At 40.7% G+C, this 21,561-nt stretch overlaps 1 protein-coding gene across 5 annotated transcripts in view; it reads left to right on the top strand.

Moving 5' to 3' along the window:
* PHACTR2 (phosphatase and actin regulator 2) overlaps nt 1–21,561 on the top strand; it is a 137,926-nt gene that overhangs the window by 21,844 nt on the left and 94,521 nt on the right. The window contains exon 1 of one of the 5 annotated variants that reach the window (XM_062640807.1): nt 8,846–9,232. The exons of the other annotated variants lie outside the window; for them this stretch is intronic. Within the exon in view, the coding sequence (XP_062496791.1) occupies nt 9,220–9,232 (13 nt within the window). The 5' untranslated portion in view covers nt 8,846–9,219. Of the gene's footprint in view, nt 1–8,845; nt 9,233–21,561 lie in introns of those variants that run through there. 5 annotated transcript variants of the gene reach the window in all.

Below are 21,561 nucleotides of genomic sequence, written 5' to 3'. Positions count from 1 at the left end.
AATATGTATTTTTAAAAGAATTAACATATACCTGTCCTTCCATTACCTCTGAGGTGCATCTGAACACCTGTTTTGTTGCTGGTTTTAAAAAGCCGTAAAGCTGTACTGGATATCGTGATCCTGTGTGTGGTACCTAAAGCAGTTAAGGACAAGAGTTAAGAAGTCAAAATGAACACATAGCCATGTAACTGACAGGGGTACTGAGAGTTAAATTATGCATACACCAACAGACAACGAATTCACCTTACTTTTCTGCCCTTGAGAAGTAAAGTCAATCTTTGACTATTAGTCATTAAAAAGGAATATCCTCTGTGCAAGGTGCAAGTATAAAGCGCCTTGTACTAGCAGCACCTGGAGCTATGATTCTAGCCTAGCTGGATCTCTTGAGCAGGTTGATCACACAGAGGAAGTTACCATTCATAAATGTCTCACTTTGAGTCAGGAAACAGCAGGTGAAGTAGACGCAGGGAAAAAGATGAGTGTTTTAATTTAGGGGTCTTTGCTGTCACAACACAGATGGACTCAGTTTAAGCATGCTGGCTATGCTTCCTTGTTACACAGCCTATTCAGCTTGTGCTCCTGCCCATGAAGGAGGAAAGTGATCCTTGCAACTCCACAGAAACTCAGGGGCTGAAGTAATAGTAACCCTGAGCTTAAGGAGATGAGACATAATTCCATCAGACCTCATACAAATACCAATAGCTCATACGGGTACTACAACTTGGACTGTATGTGGGTAAAATAAATCCCTTCTGTGTGGAATAGAAGTTGCAATTAAACAAGAATGCAGTATCAGTACAGTAATATAGAGAGTAAATTTATGTATAAATATAGATAGATATTTTTAAGACTTGTTTCGGAGGACACACTCAAGCAGTGTTCTTTACTTTAGTTAGGTTCTCAAGCATTCCCCTTTTCAAATATCATTAAACATCTGGCAGCACCTAACTGTGCTTCTTTAATCAATAGTCCCTTCTGGCTGATGTAAATTACTTTTTTTTTATGTGTACCATGCAGTACAAAAGCAACACAGGTTAGCAGTGAGATCTATGTGATAAGTAGAATGACCTTAGGAGAAGAGACAGTAAGGTAACAAGCTGAAATTATGCATCTCTTCGGTGGATCTTGTCAAGTGTCTCCTCTGGTTGGTTCTAATTTAAGTCTGCCCAGATTTCTGTTTCATGAATAAAGTTACAAAACACTAACTTCTGAAGAGACAGTCAAGTTTGTCTGGTTAAATGTGCAGAGCATCATGTGCAGCACATGACTTCACACTAGCACTGGTTTATCAGCCCTCAGAGTTGGAAAGACTTCTTTTTCTTTCTCAGTATTTATTTGATCATTTTCTTAAGGGTGGCGTTTGACATTTAAGTGATAATTATCCAGCTCTCACTTGCCTGAATTTTACTTTAACTGAGAGAGAGGGTTAAGACAAATGTTGACAAATATCTTGAATGCACTCTTTTATTCCATTGCTTAAGTCTTTATATTTTTATTCATACTACTTTAGATGAACTGATGTACCCAGAATCTCCTCTATCCTTCACACAGGTCTGACCACATTTTATGTTCAGTCTTGGCCCCACTGAAGTGGAATTTTTGCTCTTAGCTTACCCATGAATGGCATATCACCTCAGATTCTCAGACCAAGATTGTTACTCCATGTTTTCCTTCCCTGAATTATCTGTTTGCAGATCTTAAGGGAAAACAGAAAAAGAACTACATTTATGCCTCTCAGTGAGGTTAAATTCCCTCTCTATTTACTGCACATAAGATTACAAGAAAGCTGCAGATCACACGAGGAAGAGTGGTGGGCAGAAGGTAAAAATAAGGTCACAAGGCAAGGAGCAAGGCAAAATCTTTGGTCAATCTATTATATGCAGTCATTAAGGCATGATAAAAGCCTGGTACTTCACCTCATCAAGGACAATGAAGACTGGCCTTTTTACATAGATTCATAACACTAATGCCAGAGGAGATATTAGGTCTGACTTGTGCAATACAAAGTCTTAAATTACGCTCATTCACCCTTTTGTTGAGCTCAGTAACTTACATTCGATTGCTGTCATCCAGAAAGACATCCAGTCCTGATGTGATGATCTCCAGAAACAGAAAATCCACTGATAGCCTTGGTAGCTTAATCACACTTGCTGTGGCAATAGGTACATTTTTTTGCTTGAAAATGCCTATTCTTCGTTTTCAGCCACTGTTTCTTTTTGTAACTTTCTCTGATAGACAAAAAGGCCTTTTGTTTTCCGTGGTGCCTTGTCCTTTATGACTTAAAATGTGTGTTCACTTTTTACATTGCAACAGAAGGCTGAATCATCTTTGTTCGTATTAGCCATTCTCATTGAGTCAAATACTGAGAGTGAGGTGTAGCTGCACCAGCCACAGTATGCCTGGGCCAGAGACAAACTGAGATCCAAAACCGGCTGTCCTTGTACCCAGAGCTTCAGTTTAGCCTCTTTGTAGAAAATCTTTCCAAATACAATTACTGCATCTAGCCAAATATCATGATGGTTTCAGAACATTCAAAGATGTTCATAGGTTTTCAAAGCCAGAACATTTTATAAACAGGCTTTGCAATTGTCTAGCTCAGGTGTGGGAAGCGTGCAGCCCATAAAATGGGGTTTAAATCTAGGATTTTATTTCACAATGTATATATAGGTACAAATTTTCTATTCCTTTTTATTACTGTATAATAACAAGGATCATATTACCCTGCTACCTTACAATTACACTCAAAGTCTTATTTTGAACTGATTTGCCTTATTTTCTATGCCTGATTTAGCCTGGAACTCTGGAAAACAAAGGCCATGCTCTGAGGTAAGGTTTTGGTTGGAGCTCATCTCTGTTTCCATAGGAATAGCAACTCATTTCAATGCACTTGTTTGTGATATTTGAAGAGAAAAGGAAAGAGGTTATTTCAGTTTGCTTGACAGGATTCACTTATGTGAGCAATATGTTCTATTAATGCATCAACACCCACACCAGGGATTGTAAATGGCTGTCCAGGTCTTGTAGCCTTTCTCACGGAAGAACATTTAGCCAGTTGTCTGTGACAAAGAGGAAAATGTCTTTTCTGCACTTTCCCAAATCATAGCCTTAATCCCTTTAGTAGCCATTTTCTCTTTTCTTTTTCTTTTTCTTTTTTATTGGTTGGGGTTTTTTGGTTTTGTTTTTTTTTTTTATTTCCAATTTTGTGAGCCTGTAAAAAGCAAACAGAAGGGCACATTTTGTTTCTGAGAGTAAATACTTGACAGTGCAGTGGAAGACTAACAGTTTCAGATCTGTAAACCTCCCCTCTGTTGCAGCCCCACTTGGGTCTGAGCAAGCTGGTACACGATGGGCTCTGAGAGTTTGGCTTCCAGTAAGAGAAGAACACAGAGGACTAACCACAGCCCAGTTTGTATGTGTATGTTTGCCCCTGAGAGGGGAAGACAAGGGAAGAAGGGGGAGTGATGTAGAAACAATGGCTGTCTAAGAGGGAGGAGAGACCACAGATGAGTCTGAGACAGCGTTTTTACCAACATGTCAATTAGACATGACTCTGAGTAGATTTAATTGTATTCTGAAGGCAGCCAGCCTGTCAATAGTTCTGAGCTGGTATAAATAGCAGTAAAAATGCTTAAAGCCATTAGATGTCTTGTTTCTGAGGCTCCCATTGCCAGCTGTGCAGTTGTGTATATGGTGACACTAGCAGATATTTAATACATATTTACTTTTGGTCATCTCAGGGCAGGGTATAAATCATTCAAGCACATCCAAGCCCAAGAAATCCTTTAAAGATTTCCATGGCTAGGTGGGCAGTCAGGCATGGACAAAGCTGCCTGACTCCACAGTGGGAAAAACTAAAGGGGAAAAACTCGTGTTTATTTTTCCAGATGTTTCAAACTGAACAAGTAACATGCCACTTTCCAGATAGGAGTTCACTGAAAGCTGGGATTCAGAAACAAGTTAGAATTTATTTAAATAATCAAGCATTTAGAGTTTTTTTTCTTGTCCATGCTTTTATCTCCTGCTGAGTGCCCCTCTTCATGGTACACTGAAACCTCTTTCTTGACCTTCCCCACGTCCCTGCTTTCCCCTCCCACTGCCTCTGTGCCTCCTCTCCCTCAGCCCTGCCACTCTCTCTGCACTGTACTTAACACATGCTCAGCCCCTTCCTGCTCCCTCTGAAAATCCATCTGTGCTGTGAAACTCCCCACCTACAGCGACAGCAAGTTGCTGTCTAGATCCCACTCTCTTCTTGTTTTCTATCAGCTCAAATCTGCTGACTTCAGTGGTGTTGCTTCACTCCTTGCAAGGGGGAAAGAGTCAGAACCACTGCATCTGGCCAGGCTGTTCAAGGATAAATTCTTCCTGGGGAACAAAAGGCTCCTATTGCAAAATAAAGCATCCTCAGCACTAACAGCACTGTATTGACAATATTTCGAGGTTGAACTGGAGCTTCTTCCCAGGAAAAGAGCATCCTTGTTACTGTCCTGCTTTCAAACTCTTCTGCCTCTGTGAGGTGGGGAAAAGACATTTGGCAAAACTTTCCCCTGGTGATACTTGGAGTTGTTGCTGAGGTTTAGGGAAGGCTTCTGCTGGAGGTCGATCCTGTCACATGCCAAACCCTCAGCTCTAACACAGGGAAACCTCTTCCATGCATACAGTTCAGCACTTCCTCAAGAGGCTTTCCCTTTGCCTAACAGTTTTCAAGAATGTGCCAGAGAAGAGATGGTTTTCATATGCCTAAAGCCTGAAGAATGTGCATCTGGCAACTTTGTATTTATAGATATGTGACTAATCACATCTCACCATTTTGGTGTGGTTTATAAAGCATCCTTTTACAGAAAGTGGCAATCTTTGTTACTGAATGGAAAAATGGGGATTTGTCAGTCACAGAACCCAGATATTTTGCTGCCATTCCCATGTTTTCAGAGTGTCTTTCCTCCCTCTCTGTAAACTTCCCACCACTGGTGGAGAGAAGTGTTCTTCACAGAAGGAAAATCTTTTGGAAGGCCACAGATCTCATGTACTCAACACAGTCTTTGCCATGGTGGATACTTAGGAGAATTGCATGAAGCTGTATATTTAGAGTGTTGGCGTTGGCTATACAAACCCACAGCATCTAAAAACAAATACAGCTTCTCCCAGAGACACCTGCATGATGGATTCTGTGTGGGAAGAAACAGACACAGTGAAAGGGAAGAGAAGCATTTTGCCCAAAATGGCATCTTATGGAGTCAGATCTTTGCAGTGACAAATCTGCACTGAGCTGAGCCAGATTTCACATTTTCTAAATGAGTTCTTAAGTGTCTTTGTCATGATTGGAAACACCACAGCTGAAGCTGCACATCGATTCTGGGGGTTTGTCGACTCAAAGTGTTCTCAATGGTTGGGTGAGAAGGTCTCTGTTTACCTTTTTTCTCCATTTGCTTCTTACCTGAGCAAATTGCTGTGCCTCTGTGAATACTCATCAATTTTCCCAGGAGTGGTAAGTCATTACTGGCTGCGTACATCTGGTACATTGAAGAACAGGATCATTAGGGTTCTGTATCATTAGCAGTGCTTCTAATGTACCCGATAATGCTAGCTTCTCTAGGTGGTCGCACTGATTGTTTTAGTTAGCTGCTTCATCAGCTCCTTACACTCTAACACTGGGGTCTCGTGCAACCTTCAGCGTATTTATCCTCACACAGCTGAGGTGTGGGGAGTGAGCATGGCACAAGCAGTTCCCATAGGAGATCAGATGTTGGAGGAGCTTGCACAAAATTGTTCAGGAAGTCTGTGGATGAACAAGGAATTGAACCCAGGTCTTACGTGCCTATGACCAAAATGAACTGTGAGCCAGTACCACATGACAGCTGAAGAAAACTGGGATGCAGGTTCATGGAGTATGAGATTTTGGGAAAGGGAAAAGATAGTTTTGGATCTGTGAAGACCAATCTTCTCAGTTCTTATCCAAAATTGTCCTTAAACAGACTGAGGCATTATGTTGTCATGCAACTATGGATTGTGATGGCATTTCTCAATACTGACAAATTAAATAGGTTTATGCCTGGAATATATGTATATTTAACTTTTAAATAACTATTATCAACCCCATCTAATATCTGTATCTTTCTTTTGCACATGTGCGTGTGCAGGGAGACATTGCTTTAATCCTGTAATAATGGCACTGATCATACACATTTGTTAACTTTTATGCAATAATCTAATTACCTATGAGAAAAAGAAATCATGTGTTTTTAAAGTTTTCTTTTTTTTGAAGATTCCTGGTGAGATAATTTCTGTTCAAACAGAAGAAATTTAGGTCATATATCATATGAAGTTTCCATTTATAGGTAGCTTTCAAGCGTTAATAAACAGTTCTCTGTCACACAGTCCTGATGAAACATCAAACTCAATGCATATCATGTTGTTGTAATTGGGATTTCCCATACTCTAGTTACCAGCTTACAATCCTTATCCTCAGCCAACTTGAGGCTGTGACTGTATCGGAATTGCATGTCAGGATGGGACCTGGGTACACATTACCATCTTTCAGGGGTTCTTTGGAAGGAAACTTGTACATGTGGGCAGAAAGGGAGCTGTGATATTCTGACACAGGTCTTCTCGTCTGCATGGTTGGAGAACCAGCACCCTGAAGTCTACAAGGAAGCCCATATGCCTGCAGCTGATGTTCAGCCATGGTGCACACACTAGGACCTGTCTGCCACATAGAAATAGCCACCCTCTGGAGCATTTCGTTTCCTGGAGGTCTAAATTGGTGCGGCTTTGTATCTTCACCTGGGTTCCTTGTCACAGGCTGTCCACATGTATCCCCAGCCACAAAGATCAGTACTGCTTTCCTGCAGCTGCACTGTTGCCTGGTGGCTGCTCAAGTGCATAGCTTCCCTCATGAAACTCAAAACAAATTGGATTTAAAACCAATCTGCCTTAGCTTTAACCAGCACAAGACATTTGCGTACTTGCTAGAATTTAATATATGCATAGGCCCTTCTGCCCTGCAGGGGTTTTGTCCCCATCCCTTAAGGCTGTTTGGGTTCAGTCAAATGCATATAGGTTTTGCAGCTCTGCAGAGCCCCATTACCAAACCAGGGAATATCTTCCTTTTACGATGGCAGCTTGCTTTTCCCCTGATCAACTCCATAGTTAAGCAATAGTATCCTGGCACAAAGGCACAGCCCTCTGCTCTTCTCTCCCAGGCATACTGCTGGTGCTGCAGTACATCCCCCTAGCTCTCTTCAGGTCCTGTTGGACTTTGAAGACCCACTAAGAATCCTCAATTTATCTCCTTTTCTCCAGGAGCCCAGCACTCTCCAGACAGCTACCTCCACAGAGGAGTTAAGCTGGTCACATCTATCAGGTAGCCAGGTCATGGTCTCCAGTTTAGCGCTCCTATGCAACTATATTTCATCTGGTGCACATTACCCAATTATCTAAATTGGTACATTAATCAATTGTCATTAACTGATACAGAATCTAGCAGGTGAATAAACTTATTGGTCTTTTTTAACCCCTTATATTGGTGTGGCTGTAGCTATCTGTAACATGTACTATATCTGTAACTTGTACTAATACAACATGCTCATAACTTGTATTTTTTTTTAAGCTCTTTATAAGCCACTTATAAATAGAAGCTTAATACGAAGTGTGACAGATTTCTAATCTTTAGTCTCTCCTTAGCCCTCCAAGCGCTTCCTTTCTGGAAATACAGGATACATCCAGTATGCCCTAGATATTCTCCATTCTTGCTGATGACTTTAGCTCTCAGCCATTGATTCTCACTTCTTAATCAGTGTAAATAGATCAGTACTGCAACTGTCTTTTTATTTAATATTTTAGAAGGGCAAATAAGATGAAAGGGGGCAGTGAAGGGGTATTAAATAGAAAATGTAATTTGTTGCTAACATGATACTCTGAGGCTGGGGGGTGTTCATGTCAATATAATATAGACAGAAAAATCTGTATTTTTTCCATTGCAATGAAGAAGATTGGAGTAGCTGAATGAATATTTAAAAACAGGGAAAAAATACTGAGAAGATACTATGTGACATTTATGTAGTGTCATACTTTGTGACATTGCTTTCACCAAATGCAGTGTGTGTAATGGTCTCCCTTTCACCGCTGGGCAAACATTATGACACAAAATGCCTGGTTTAGGGCTGCACATCAAACCAGTGCCAAAACGGGGGATGGAACCCAAATTTCCTGGTGTACTCCATGTTCTGCTGCTGTTCACCTATTGCTGCGATGGGAGAGATTTTTTTATTTGAAAATAAGATATTTTATTTTATTCATTTGTCTAGAGAAACTGTAGGAAAGCCTATACTATACAGTATAGGAGCCTACACTGGGTTTGTTTGTTTGTATATTTCTATGGCAGAAAAGCCTGTTCATCACAGACTCAGATGGTATGGAAAACGCAGATGTAATACCTGTTCATTTCAGCATGACATTCAGATTCTATTGAGTCTAATCCCTCCAGCAGCCGTGTTTTAACTTTGCCTTTAAAAGAAGTTAAGCCCTGTAGTTACTTTTCACCCATTTCTTACATTCAGCTGTGAATGGTATAATAATGAATGTCTCCAGGCAATTAATATATTGTCATGCATTTGCAGATAAGCACATCTATTTGGTTTCTCACAAACCATAGGGAACATCAGGTGCAGAACTTGTAGGATTTAAAGCACAGCCAAAACTAATGGTTGCAAATTGCAGTCTAACCTAACACTTTCTCAGCCATAGATTTCTCCCTTTTTATTTTCTCCTTCAAACTTCTGATGTTGTGTCATTGATAAATCACAGTCCTTTGCTCTGTAATAGATCCCTTTTTTATTTAAAGTTTTGACTTCCTACCCATTAAAGCTTTTCTTATCAGCGCTACTTTTACTTTTCAGAAACGTATATTCAATATTCTAAGCTTAGAGTTCTTTTGTTTTCCCCTCAAAGACGTAAAACCCTGGGGGATTTAAATATCTACTTGATAGGCTTGCACAACCTTAATCAGCCTATAATGGAGCTAATGGCTGTTTGTCATCCTTGGAGATATAAATTTGCTGGTGATGTCTACTGCAGTCAGTGCATGAAGTATACTCTGACTGCCAGCAAGGTCTAATAACCAGGAGAAGGGAAGCCAGCTTCATTAGTGAGAGTGAGACTGAGACTGTGACTGTACCGGCTGCTTTTCTGGGGAGCTCTGCTTTTTTTGAATACCGAGGGGGGAAAATGGATAATGCTGGTAAGTGAAATAAAACAGATCTTCATTCTTAGTGGAGCTACGGGGTTCGTTTGTATTCTGTCTCACTTGCTGCAGGAGATGTGTTTCTTTAGCCTTTGTGGCTTCTTCCTTTTCAATGCCTTTATTAAAGCAAATTTCTATGTGTAAAATGTGGCACACTTAAGTTGTTAACTCTTTAGCAGTCTGCTGGGGATTTTTTCTTGTTTAATTGTGTTTACTGGAAATGCGAACCTAAACTGTAATGCAGGTTCTGGCTTTTTAAGGTTTTCAGTGTTATTTCAGAAGCTTTATGCAGGAAATGTGATAGGAAGGGAAAATGTGTGTACTTTGGTAGGAAAATATCTCTCAAGGATTTCAATAGGTATGGATAGGTAACTAATAAAGCTAACAAAAAGTAGATAATTCGTATCTCTCATCTCCCTTATTTAAAGCTGCTTCTATTTTCTCCATATAATGCCTTGCTCTCTTTTATATTTAGTACATAAAACATTGAATATATTTGCACTTTTTATTATTTGCTTTGATGTTCCAACTTTACATCATGCATTTTCATGCCAAATAAAGCACTTCATGGTTTCTAAGGAGGTGCACACAATACCAACATTGCATTGGTGATGAAATGTATTATTTACGTTTCCCTTTTGCATTACCTTGTATCACTGAGCAGAGCAAAAAGAGAGGTTTTTGGGACAGATATTTTGCGTGTTGCTTTGATAGCTATAAAACTTGAACATGTCAGTGTCTCACTGATATATTGGTACTAGTGCAATACATACTCAGACACAGAATCTGCAATAGCTTCAGTGCCCTTTGAAACCTCTTCAGATCATCTGATTTGTCTAACATTGACCTTAAAAGTGATGATCATCTCTACCATGTGTTAAAAATTCTGTTCTACACTAGATTTCACCAATGATACTATATATGTGGCTTATTTGGGCAGGAGGGGAGTTGTGGGTGTTTTGTTTTGTTTCAATAATAATAGCAAAACTCTTACTTGTGTCTGCTAAGCTATCCAGGTGTGTTTCATCCTAAGAGTATAGCTGTTGACTTCTGTGACAGACAGATTAAAGGTCTTGCTGCTTTTATTTCTGTAAGCCTAAGACAAAGAAAAAGAAAAGTTTTTCCAGAAATTAAAACGTTTGCATCATGGAAAATTACACTGCCAGAACCTAAGGACTTAAAAACTGATATGGTCCTAGTAGAAGGTTATTTTTTGTGAAATACATAAGATTAGGAATACTCTTTGCATTTGGTGGTTTGGCTAGCTTTTAAGAAGCCTTAACATAATAAATGATAATGACTTGTGTTCAATATTCCATGACGAGGCAGAATTTTCTGGTCAAAGGGGAAGGATTCCTGTTCTCCAGCACAGACTGTCTGTGGGCAAGATATACCCTGGCAGGCAGAGCTGCAAATTCCTCCAAGTTTTTACACTTCCCAGCATCAACAACTAATACTATTGAAGTCTTGACAGAGCTATCACTTTAATCCAGCTAAAAGAATCTGTTCTGGAATGAGTCACATTTATCTTAAAGGCCAGTTTTGGGGCAGGGGGGTATGGTGTGTGAATGGGTATAAGCTCGTATCTGAAAACCATAGAAACAGATTTTCCTCTGTGTGTGTATATATATATATATTTTTCTTTTCCTTAGGAAGATTCAGTTTAGTTACTATATGCAAAATTTGGAAGTTAAAATAAGGCTTTGCTCTCTACACAACTTTACCAACTACTCTCAAGCCTCTTCTAACACTGTTTAGCTGAATAACTCCAGATATTTAATTATTTTTTCATGTAAAACAGTGACTGATACTTTGTGTTTTTTAGAAAACGATCTTATACAGTTGGAATTAGTTAAAATAATCCTTTTGGCAGGAGAATTAAAATCTAGTTGTAAGAAAAACAACCAACTCCACAACAGATGGAATTAAGCCTTAGTGAGGAAGGACATCATGGCAGAGGGTAAGACCAGGCTCCAGCTTTTCCTGTGATTACCAGTGAGCTTCTTGCGGCCTGTGGCCAGCTTACTCCAAGCCCCCAGCAAGCTTCCGCCCCACACATGGCATGGACATGCTCCTTACTCCAGGCAGCTCTTCTAAGAGTTCAGCCACTTCCACACTTTGAGCAGTATAGGGAATATATCCGTTTCCAAAGAGCCTACAGGGAGCTGGGTAAACACAGCTGAGTCTCCAGAGGTATTTTTAGGGCTCTTGATCCCTAATTGCAACCAGATGGAGTCAGGTGCCAACATGGGCACTGTGCAGCTGAATACCTCTGTAGATCTAGCCTGTGCCCTCTGACTTCTACAGGGATGCAAATGCACCTTTGAAAACCCACCTGGTGTGACCTGGGCATTTAGAAAATCAAACAGACAGGAGCAGGATATTAGCAACCATGAAACTAACTGCCTAATTCATTTGTTCTTCAGCAGTTCACTAATTGAAATGCAAACATGCTAATACATATAAACTGGATACCTGCCTGAATTCTTCCTAAAGAGATGTTATTTCTGTCAGTACAGAACTGCAGAGTATTAGCAAAGCTGTGAGTTCCAGTCACCGAGTGTTAGAAATAACAAATTTAGTTATCAATGTCAATGAATCAGGCCTTTGTTATTAAATCCATCATGTTGCCAAAGAGATTTTCAAAGTCAGACCATGGATAAGTGTTGGGCAAAACTCCATCTTCTGTTCTGCATAACAGAAATATCTCTGTAATTCATCACCCATCTTCTGTGCTGTCATTAAAATCCTTTACTGGCCAAAACTGTTATTAAAAAGATCAGTGTGGCTAATAGGTCACCTATGTGCACCTTTTAGCTCTTTTGGTCTGTACTATTTTGTGGTTTTAAGAAACAATGTTCTCATTAAAAAGCCCTTTCCTTTCAATGTTAGATTGCTTATATTTTTAATCAGTGTACCGAGACAGCTCCAGATAATCATTGTCTTGTGTGTTCTTTTAAAAGCCTTTCCTGGAATAACAATGAAATATTAATCTATCTGTGTATGGCACATCAGGACAGTTCTAGTTGTATTTTTTTCCTGCCTATTTTGGCATCAGCTGTTTGTGACTGGTTGGCTGCAGGCATTCAGCTGCAAGACTGCCTGCTGCCATGGGCAGAGGAGGGCAGCCAGCAGCCGCTTGCCTGCACCCACTGGCAGGTCCCGGGGCTCTGGCTTTGATGCACGTCTGCTCTGGGCTAGACACATCAAGCCTGGTGATAGCAATGAGGTAATAAAACTCATTAAAAAAAAAAAAACAACAAGGAAGGGCTGGAAATAACTCATGGGAAAAAGGCGAATATAAAAGTAGCGAGAAAGGTGCAGTAGCAGGAAAAGAGAAGCTGCGGAAATGGACGTGATCCCAAGTGATGCTTTTTGGGGGTGGGATTTCCTGTAAGAAGGAGTGAGGTCAGTATCATCACTTCCCCCAGATCTGCTAGTCAGCCATATCCTGTCTGGACATGCATCTCACCTTAAAGTGGGCATGTCTCACACATTCATTCATGCTAACACAAGGTGCCAAAAGCTGGGGGAAAGGATCTCATCAGGGTGAATGGCACTATAATGATGTGCTGCATAATCCATGCTGTACTAGTGCTGAACAAAAATGGGAGGCCTTGTTTAGTGTTTCTTGGGGATTTATATGACTTCTTTGCACTTGGAATATTAGTTTAGCAGTCATGAAGCTAGCTGTGGTTAATTGTTACCCTGAATTATGTAGGCTCTACAGCTGTGGCCGCAGGCTATGCCTTCCAGTAAATAATCTGTTTTAAAGCGGCTGGAGGTCTCGCGTATTGAATATCCTATCTCTGAGGAATATCCGGAAGCACATCAAACTTCGTATTTGAACAGCAGTGAAACATAGACCTTCCCATTGAAGCAAGACTATTTAACTTGAGGCCTGAAATGCTGTGGGACAGGGTGAACAGCAAGTGTCAATTTAGCCTTCTGTGTGATCTCATGTGTCGCAGGAAGGGTAAGAGACACAGGAAACTGTTTGTTTATGGTAATTCCCTTGCTTTTGAAGTAACTGGTCATTTTTGTCTTTCATTAAGTCAGTAGGACTTATTTAGCATCCTTTAAATATGAGACTGTTGGGATTAAATGCTGGTTAAGGATTTGACCTTACAGATACTTTGTAGTCTCTTACCTGAGTTTAAGGCAAACAGGGCTCTTTGTTTCATAATGTAGGGGAGAAAAACATTCGGGTAGGTAAAAGAGCAAGCTGGGAAGTGGGCTGCAGATTATGGTCTTGGTTTTCTCATCAGCTCACTGTGTTCCCAAATATCCAATGTGGCCCAGCAGATCTGTGTGCGGGTTTAGGCTGGATAAAAAACTCTGTGTTGTAAGGTTCACTTGTTGCTCATAAAGAGCTCTGAAACCCTTTGGCCATGTAAGGCTTAAGCTTGGCTGAATTGTTCCTATCAATTTGGAAACCTATTGAAACAAAACCTCTTGCAATGGAGACAGTGATAGTGTAACTGTGGGTTTGTCAGTCCTTGAGATGCAATGACAACTGCAAGCTCCAGCAGCAAAATCAGGCATGTCCTGCTGGCTGCTTCTGTTTTGCTATTTGGTGGTATTTAGCCCATGTTCTCCCCAGCAGTGTGAAGATGCTTTTGGAAAGGATAGCAGCATCTCCTTTCACTCCATCCCACTCTTATGTATGTGTTCGTTCCTTGTCCTCAGAAAATGGGGCTGTCATTAATGCCACATCAACTTTTATTGGGTTCATGTGTCCTGTTCTAAAGATAACAAAACGGTTTGCACGTTGGTGATAAAGAGTTGATTATTGCTTTGTATTTTTTATACTATATTGTGTATCTTTATTTGTCTCCTATTTGCACTTGTGGACTCAGTTGAAGCAGATGCTCTAGTGTACCACACTATTGAATTTCTTCTTGTTGTAATTTTAGAATAATACTCATGGCTTATGCCCCTTTACCCAGAAGCTGGAACAGTGTGCTTATAAAGCCATGATCTTGGAAAAAATTTCTGTGAGGAGTAAACTTCCATGCAAAGCTGCTGCTTCCAATGTTATTTTCAAGTCTCTGTACATGTAGCCCAGAATATCTCTATAGGAGCTTGCACTAGAAGTAACCAAATATAATGTAGGACTAAATGATGGAGCATCTTCTAATGTAGAGATGGTCCACCCACCTGACTTCAAATGACTCTCTTTGGCTAGAAATGCTGTGTTTGCACTGCATTGACATACACATGGTATTTTAAGCAACAATTCCAGTTGCTATAGTACTTCTTATAAAGAAGCACCATGAACTCCAGCTAGTTTGGAGACACAGTATAATACAGACCTTATTTTCTGATAAGCTGTGGTTCTATTTTCTAGCAAGCAGCTGACCATCAGGTGCTGAGTACTTGTCTTATGTTTACATCTGCTGGTTGGGGGGGGGGGTTTGGCAAACTGCCCTCTGACCCCTGTTCTGTGTTCTGAATCATCACTGCCACCTATGGTGAAGAAGCAAGAGCTGTGTGCAGAAGCAGTAGTCCAAATTTGATAGGTATCACTTCCCCGTGCTCTTCTAGCAAGGGCCAGACCATAGCTGCCAGAGCTAACGGTGTTGACAGCATGAGGGAGCAGTCTGGAGGAGGAAAAGTTGGTTAAGAGAGGCACCAGCACAAATTACTCTGAGAAAAGCAGCCTGTGCTCTGGGGGCTTCAAACACCCCAGACTGAGGGGGCTGGAAGTGAGCTGCAAGGGGGAAACCAAGATCGTATGACCAAAGAGCAGGTGGCTGATAATAAGGATCCAGTCTGCTGTTCTTTAATCATCGCTCATTGTCTCTTAACTGTGAGTCTTTTAGGAGATTTGATGCTTAATTATGGGGTGACTTGCAGGGGTATTGCTTTGGGCTCTAAAAGTAGACTGGATGGAATTTTACCAAATGTTCCTTTTTCTTTCCCCTCTATATTTCACTGTTTAATAATTTTTCATATTTTCACATAAAATGTTTATGAGAATTCTTCCTACAGCATAATTGGAAAATATAAGTAATTTAGGACTATAAGAACACTTAGCAACCTTCTCCCAGCAGACAGAAGTAAATCCTGAATAAAGCAGCTGAGTTATTCTCTAATTGCTCCTTCTTGCACATGGGCCCCAGCCGTCAGGTGAGCATGAGGGACCCAGGGCCAAAGCGAGCATCCCACACCAGTGCCGTGTGGAGAGACAGGGTGTTGGAGGAGATGGGTCATCCAGATTTGTTATCCCACACCCAAGGAGCCATGTGTGCTTGGCCCTGGGCACTGCTCAGCAGTAGAAGAGGTGTCCCATTTGCTGCTGGAGATGCCAGAATGAAGTAGTAGCTACATTTGTTTGAATAAAACTGCCACTTTTTCTGGAGATACTGAGGGGGTAGAAGATAATGTGGTTTCTTCTGGTACTGATGCAAAAGCACCCTTTTCTAGCACCTTGTGGGGGCAGTGTACTAGTGATAGGACTTCTTGCAAGGAACAGAAGTAGGGATGTCTATGGTTCCCTGTTTTCCTCCCAGAGGCAACTGGACCCAGATTTGTCAGCAGTGGGATATTGAGTTTCTGGGAACATATAGCTCAACTAATAAATGTGAGTGCAGAATTTGGTCCCTAATAACATTCAGTTTTCAAATAAAACAAAAGGCCTAGGAGTAGCTAAAGTGGCCAGGGATAAATATTTGCTTAACCTTGGTTTGCTCATTGCCACCTTTCTTGCAATGTAGCTATCAAAAGTTACTGTGACTACTTATTTTACAACTCAATGCATGTTAAAATCCTATTAAATACATTTCTGAATGGCTACAGGATATTTTGTGACGATCAGGCAATCCTGTGTCTATAGAGTGGCAGACACAGTGGAAGACAATCCCAGACACAATCTTTTCATCCATGGCTTGACTGCTGCTGGGAGAGGCTTGCACAGTGCAATTCAAACACAAGTATGACAGCAGCTGGCATTTCCACAGGAAACAAAGTTGTGATTGATTCGTCCTAGCTCCCGCTCCTGCTGACTCACAAGTCCCTTCTGTCTTTCTCACTGGGACTTGCACTGGTCCAAAAATCGAGGAGTCTTTCATGATGGAAGCTTGCATGGAAACCATGTGGAGAGATGAACTGAAAATACGGTGATCTCAAACCAGCAGAAAATGCATGTTGCTGGGAGCTGCTTATTGACATTCAGATCATAGTCCAGCAATGCTTTGCTATGTCCTTGCTGACACAGAAATGGTTTGATACTGTACGAAGCCTATGGAATCTGTGTGTGTGCAAGTATCACAGAAACAGCCTATATATTTTAGCTGCTTAGTTTGTAGCTGCTGTTGTTATATAAGCCTCCTTTTTTTTCTCTTTTCTGTTTCTATTTTTGTTATTTAATATTATTTAAATAACTAACATGATGCATTATTGTGTTTTAATTTCAAGTGAAATTTGGCAACTTCTAGTGGTGGGATAAGGTTTAATCGCTCTTGGCATTTTGAAAAGAAATGCAAATGACAAAGATATTAAACTGACAAATTGTGACAGCTCACATAACATTTTTTTCAATGGATTTTTTCCATGCATTTTTAATACCCGGAGTAGCCAGCCTTAATACTACTGTATTTACAATAAATTATTATTCTAATGGAGACATCCTGCTTTGTCAGGCAATAGACAATCAGCAGTTTTCATTAAAGAATTAGAAAACTGTTTAACATTACTTCTGTGACAGAAACTTATAAATACCAGACAATTTAAAATTGGGGCCAATAGGCTGCCCTTAAATTGGGATGTTAAGAAATAACTAGAGCACAGTAAAGGCAGGCTGCCAAATGTAACTCTTAAATTCCCTAGTTTGTATCCCTTAGCACTGTGATTGTAATATATTATATGTCTTCTGTAAGGCATAAACATGCATTTCCTACACCACAGCTTAAGGCTTTGAGTGGTGCCCACATGAGGTCATAGTGGCTGTTTACTTTGGCATGTGTGGGTTCAGGAGGCATAGGGCATCATATGATTTAGTGAGTTAGAAACAGTGGTGACATTGGGGTTAAAAAAGGGAATAGGAAGCAATGGTAGAGCCCACCTTCCTCACTTTTCCTACAAAACTTAGCTATGGATTTTTTGTTTGTCTTTTTCCTTCAGCATCCCACAAAGGCCATGTCAGCTCCTCCTAACCAGCGCTGTGCAGAGGTCCTTGAGCTACCTCTGAGTATATTTGTATGGTGCGGTACCTTTTGCCCAGCAGACATTAATCTCAACCAGTAAACAGCATAGTCAAATATGTACTGGTGGCTGCACCCAGACTGGTTAGGCAGCTCAAGGTAGGTGTGTTGCAGTGTCCTAAGTTGGCAAGGCATCCAGCTCAAGACTACAGCTTTTGTAGTTCTAGCTGGAAGATCTTCGAACACTGTGGTGTTAATTGACGGAAACAGGCCTCAAAGCTCAACCATGCCCATGGTTTTGGAGGTGCCATCCATGCTGATGAATTGCCTGTTTTTTTTAGAAGCAGAAGAAGGTTGCACAGTGCCATGTGAGGGTATACTGGCAATTTCCAAGGTTACATAGTTTGCGTAGTAGGGGAAAATACTTTCTTACCTACATGTAGGAAGTTCTGTGGCCAAAATAACTGTGATGAACTCTTGAGCAAGATTCTGAGAATCCTCAGTTAACAATTTACTTCCCAACATCAGCAACATCTAGAGGTGATGATCATTACATTGTCTTATTTTATTGTCCTACAGTTCAAACTAATGTAACATCTATTAATGCTCATTATTTTAGAATTGGGTGTGGATTCTTCAACCCCAGTACTAAGAGGAGATAGAGTAGCTGTACACATAGCTCTTCATATTCACACAAGTTTCTGTAACCTTTGCAAACTCATAAGTTCCCTAAGTGTTGTGTATATTCTTTAATACTGTAGTTCGGGAAACTTGTCTGCAAAGTAAAGTGAGAAGGTATAATATTGGCAAAGTAGACTTACTGCTCAGCACCATTTAGAGTCTTATTTTGAAATGCTGAAGGAGGAAAACAGCCAGTTTTATTTCTATCATCTTCCCACCCAAAAAATGTTCCCTTCTCCTAGGAGGAATAAGGATAAAGGTGGTGGTGTCCCCTTCCTCTCTCAGGTGGTAGCCTGCCTCACTCTTTCTTCTGCACTGCGGGTGAAGAATCTAATAATATACTGCTTGAATGAGGGGGTAGTTTGTATGATTACTGCTTAAGAGCACTTTTCTGAGTGTAGTTTCTACCACATTAGTAATGCTGTGCATGCATCAGCAAAGTCTGTTTCCCCTGCAGTCCCATTGCCCATTATGACAGAGCAACATGCTGTTAACTGTTGTCTACCTGATGCAATGGCTTGCTAATTCTGGGACACCAAAGACTCAATCACAAGGTTGCAATCACAACTAGATTTATTTGTATTTTTATACAAATCTGAAAACTTGCGGGCAAACGCTGCTTTTTTTGTCTTGTAGAGCAGATGGCTCCCAAGTGTTACAGTTTGTGCACCTCTTCCAGATGCAGATAGGTTGTGCAGCCATTTCAGAGGACTACCCTCGAGGTGAACAAGGTCAAAGCAGAAGTTAGCGTTATTCCTGTGATCAGCATTTAGCCACAATTTTGTGACACTGCTCCCCCTTGCCTGTGATCTTCTTTTCCACTGTTCTGCCATTAAGGCTTTTACCCAGACCGGTAAGTGCTACCTCAAGCAATAGATCAGCCTGCTAAAGGAGAAGTGGGTTGCCACCATTTTGAAAGACAGCTGATACGTGTTCTGATATGTGGGTTTTTTTCTGTTTGGTTTTTTTTTTTATTTGTTTGCTTTTTTACCTTCTGCTCATTCTCACAGCCAGTGTATTATGGGCAGAATAAAAAAGGAAAACAAGTGTTTTGACAACATTACTAGCTTGGCAACCATAAAGCTTTCCTTTGTAAAGGAATTTGGAGCACTTATTTTCTGTACTTCCCCTAGTTGTGCTATGTACTGTGCACCAGAGCTCCAGTTCTGCAAGTGATGCCATGAAAGTAGGTTGCTGTGCTCAAATACAGTATAAGACAGCATATGCATTGCTGGTTTAGGCTGCTTCCACCATGGGTCCTCTATTGGCTGTCTCGTACTGTTTGGAAGGAGGAGTGGGTGAAATCTTAACAGCATTTTGGTTTCTAGAAACACAAAAAGAATGGTAACAGAAGAGTTACCTGTGTCAAACTGGGCTGCTTCTTAGCTGAGAGAAAACGTAAATGAGGTTTTCATGTGCCTCATGATTTCCCTCCTTGCTGATCCCGGTCACACTGGCTAGACCTCAATGTTGGAAACTGGACATTCTTTACAACTGGCATAAAAGGACTTCCCACACATGAAACAACATGAGTTATTTCAGATTTTCCTGTGTTAAAGTTGACTAGTCCAAGATTTTTACCATCCTTAGAAAGCGTAACAACACTTCCACTTTGCTCCCAATTTTTTCTTCCTGTTTCAGCAAATGTTACATTAAATCAAATTCTGTTATGTGTTTGTTTATAGAACAAGTTGTCTTCTCATAATATTTATGGATGGCTGCATCACATTCTTTATGCAGTTCAGGAGACATTGCAATCACATGGGAGCAAAAATGTTTCCCAAGCAAAACAACGCACTCTCTGGCACATGGGGGTTTGACCTGTGCGGGTGATATTCAGCCACAGCACGAAGCCTGTGGGAAGTCTGCAGTGCTTAGGGACACTGTTGGAGATGGAGTGCTGGGCTACGTGGACCTTTCCTGTATGTATTCGAGGGATGTAAGTAGGATATGGAGGTAGGGAGGTCCCAGCCTGTTGCAAGATGTCTCAGTGTATAATAGCGTCCAGGAGAGTGCTATGAAAGAGCTGCAGGCAGTTGGCCACACAAAGGCACAGAGCTGTCATTTGTTTTGTAGCTCAGAGACATTGTGAACAGAGCTTTCTGGCCTTCTATTTGTGGGCTGGGAAGGCAGTGAGCTATGCAGGCTCAGACTCATTTTTCTTCTGAGGATAGCCAGGTAGGGCACACCATGTCCTCTCTTGGTCTCCCTTGTGATGGAACTGCATGCTTTGTAAGAAATTATTATTAGTCTGTGTTGTAACAGTTTTTAAAGGGAGAAAATGAGGTAGGCTGGTAATGATTAGCTGGTGAATCTGACATCAGTCCCAGGCAAAAATAGGGAACAGATGATACAGGGACTGAGCCAGAAAGAATAGAGAGATTGAATACAAATAATTCCAATTAACATGGATTGGAGGAAAAACAGGTTTGAGGGAATTGTTTCATACATATGTCTTGCTGCATTAGAAGATGTTTGGCTTGGTTCTGTGGTGTAGAACCTAAACTGATGCAAACCCAATATGTTATGTATTAAATGGGTTATTCCACACCTAAATGCCAGGCTTCAAAATACAAGTGTATTCTGGGAGTTATTGTCACCCACCAGGTGTGATTCAGGAGGTACCCAGCAAGAACTGGCTCTTTGCTGCAGGCTGCATGGTGCTACCAGCACTGACTAGCAAGAAAATACAAAACTATTTTTAGACAGGAATTCAATGTGTTCAGTATGAAAAGCTGAAAAGCCATATAATCAGGGGAAAAATTAATCAGGTCATAGTTACAGATTAGGAGGTTTAGTGTTGAGAAGCAGTGATTTTGAAAGATACTTGAATACTAATAGCATTATGCTAGAAGCACACGTTCAGCTGTTGAGCTCAGTCCCAGAGAGCTAATGCACTCTTTAAATGCATTTGCACCACTGAATGATGTTGTTTTACTCTGGGTTGAGCAGTAGAATGACTGCTCCTAGGATGTGAGGTAATCATTGGTGTCCCTCATCATTCTTGAATCATGAAAATCTGGAGAGGATTCAGAAAAGCCTTGTAGCTAAGCAATCTGAGTCACTGTGAAAGACTAATGAAAGCACATTTCTTAATATTCTGAACCTCCTTTGTACCTCACCCCAAAATCCCTTGGCAGCTTTCTGGTTTTGATAATCCCACAAAGAAAGCTGTCTCAATGTTTCTTACTGGAAAATACTAGTTTGGATCTCTTCATTCCCACTTATGACTCAATATCACCAAGATCTATCTGTAGAGACACATTGTTGGGAACTGTAATGTATGCATATACTATGTGTGTGTATATATATATATTACATTAAAATATCAGTAATGGGTAATTCTGAATATATTTCAGATTACAAAAATGAAGGTAACTATTGACTACCACCAGGGAAAAACAATATGCACAACTTAAAGCAGAAAGATTTCTAGAAAGGCTGGAAATGAGGGGTCCCAGGTGTTAGAAAGCCTCCAGCAGGATGTTTACTAATCAACAC

The sequence above is a fragment of the Pezoporus occidentalis genome, unplaced genomic scaffold (genome assembly GCF_034315485.1).
Source record: "Pezoporus occidentalis ecotype Australia unplaced genomic scaffold, CSIRO_AGI_Poc_V1 ctg67, whole genome shotgun sequence".
NCBI classification, from domain to species: domain Eukaryota; kingdom Metazoa; phylum Chordata; class Aves; order Psittaciformes; family Psittacidae; genus Pezoporus; species Pezoporus occidentalis.
Note: the sequence above shows the minus strand (reverse complement) of the source record. Positions and strands in the feature narration are given on the sequence as shown.